The sequence below is a fragment of the Babylonia areolata genome, chromosome 1, assembly GCF_041734735.1.
Source record: "Babylonia areolata isolate BAREFJ2019XMU chromosome 1, ASM4173473v1, whole genome shotgun sequence".
Classification (NCBI taxonomy): Eukaryota; Metazoa; Mollusca; class Gastropoda; order Neogastropoda; family Buccinidae; genus Babylonia; species Babylonia areolata.
In genome coordinates this window covers 18781269-18782553 of record NC_134876.1, presented here as the reverse complement: position 1 = coordinate 18782553, position 1285 = coordinate 18781269, and the positions used below count along the sequence as shown (strand labels likewise).

Below are 1285 nucleotides of genomic sequence, written 5' to 3'. Positions count from 1 at the left end.
TTAACGCCCGCCGTTCCACTGGTTCGCATACTGCCTCAGGAAACAACCTTTCCGGCACTGTGCCCCGTCCCCGTCCCCGTTCCCGTTGTTGTTCTCTGACCGGCACCGCCCGCTGCACGTGCTCATGATGGCGTCGAAGGAGTCCCAGCAGGTGAACTCGCAGTCCACACCGTTGTGGAGACAGCTGTCCATGCAGAAGAGCTGGGCGTCACCCTCCATGGTGTGGCAGCCGCTGTCCCGCGCGCAGATCTCCCAGTGCATGGCGTCGTGACAGGCCGCTGCACACACTTCCGCCCGCACCTCCGAGCTGTCTCCTTCCGCCTGCTGCTGCGCTGACAGCAGGGCCGGGGTCAGAGAGAGGAGGAGGAGGAGGAGCAGGGCGAGGCAGCGGTACAGCTTCATGGCTTCTTCCTCTCTTCAGCACTGCACAAGCTGCAAAGACAGCCGTTTGGATAAAGTGAAACACGAAAAAAAGGAAGAGAGAGATAGAGAGAGGAGATGATAATTATGTGAAGTATATCAATATTTGTATTACTCTTTGACAAGAACAGGTTTTTCAGGATGACCTACTTTTGGGGGTGAGTCATTCTGCCTCTTTTCATCCAAACATCTGGAAGTGGTCCGACCTTTTACAGTGGACTTTTGTTCAAACTTCAGGGTAGCAAGGTGGCGAAATCACTGAAGAAAACTGACAATGTATTTTTTTTAACGGACAATAACGAAACAAACTGACACAACCAATTGATGAAGACGTTGTGTTGGCGTGCTGGTTCGTACACTGTCGACAAATGGCAGATTAACAGTCACGTAATGAGAAAAACAACAACGAAAAAACAAAAGTAGGTCATCTTGAAAAACCTGTTCCTGTCAAATTTATTTGTGGATCCTGACTGTCGTCAAATCTTAAATCGATGATTCAATCAGTTACAATTTAAAAAAAAATCTTTTCGGGAATAGAAAAAGACAAGATTCGCTGTAAAAAGGCTAATTTATCTAGTTTATATAACTTTCTGTGGAACTTTCTGACTTGGGTAGCTAAAATAGGGTTTGCTTGTGATCTCAAAGAAAACCAGAGCTGATCACACTGCACACTGTTACAAGCAGAAGGCTTATTTCTTACAGGCAGTTCATAAACGGCTTTACAAGTTTTCAGTTTCAGCTTCAGTTTCTCAAGGAGGCGTCACTGCATTCGGACAAATCCATATACGCTACACCACATCTGTTAGGCAGATGCCTGACCAGCAGCATAGCCCAACGCGCTCAGTCAGGCCTTGAGTGCATGCTT

At 47.5% G+C, this 1285-nt stretch overlaps 1 protein-coding gene across 1 annotated transcript in view; it reads right to left on the bottom strand.

The window, feature by feature from the left end:
• The window catches only part of LOC143274574 (uncharacterized), a 1943-nt gene continuing 658 nt past the window's right edge, over positions 1–1285 (bottom strand). Inside the window, exon 2 of the mRNA XM_076582109.1 lies at positions 1–432. Within this exon, the coding sequence (XP_076438224.1) occupies positions 1–402 (402 nt within the window). The 5' untranslated portion in view covers positions 403–432. The remainder of the gene's footprint in view (positions 433–1285) is intronic.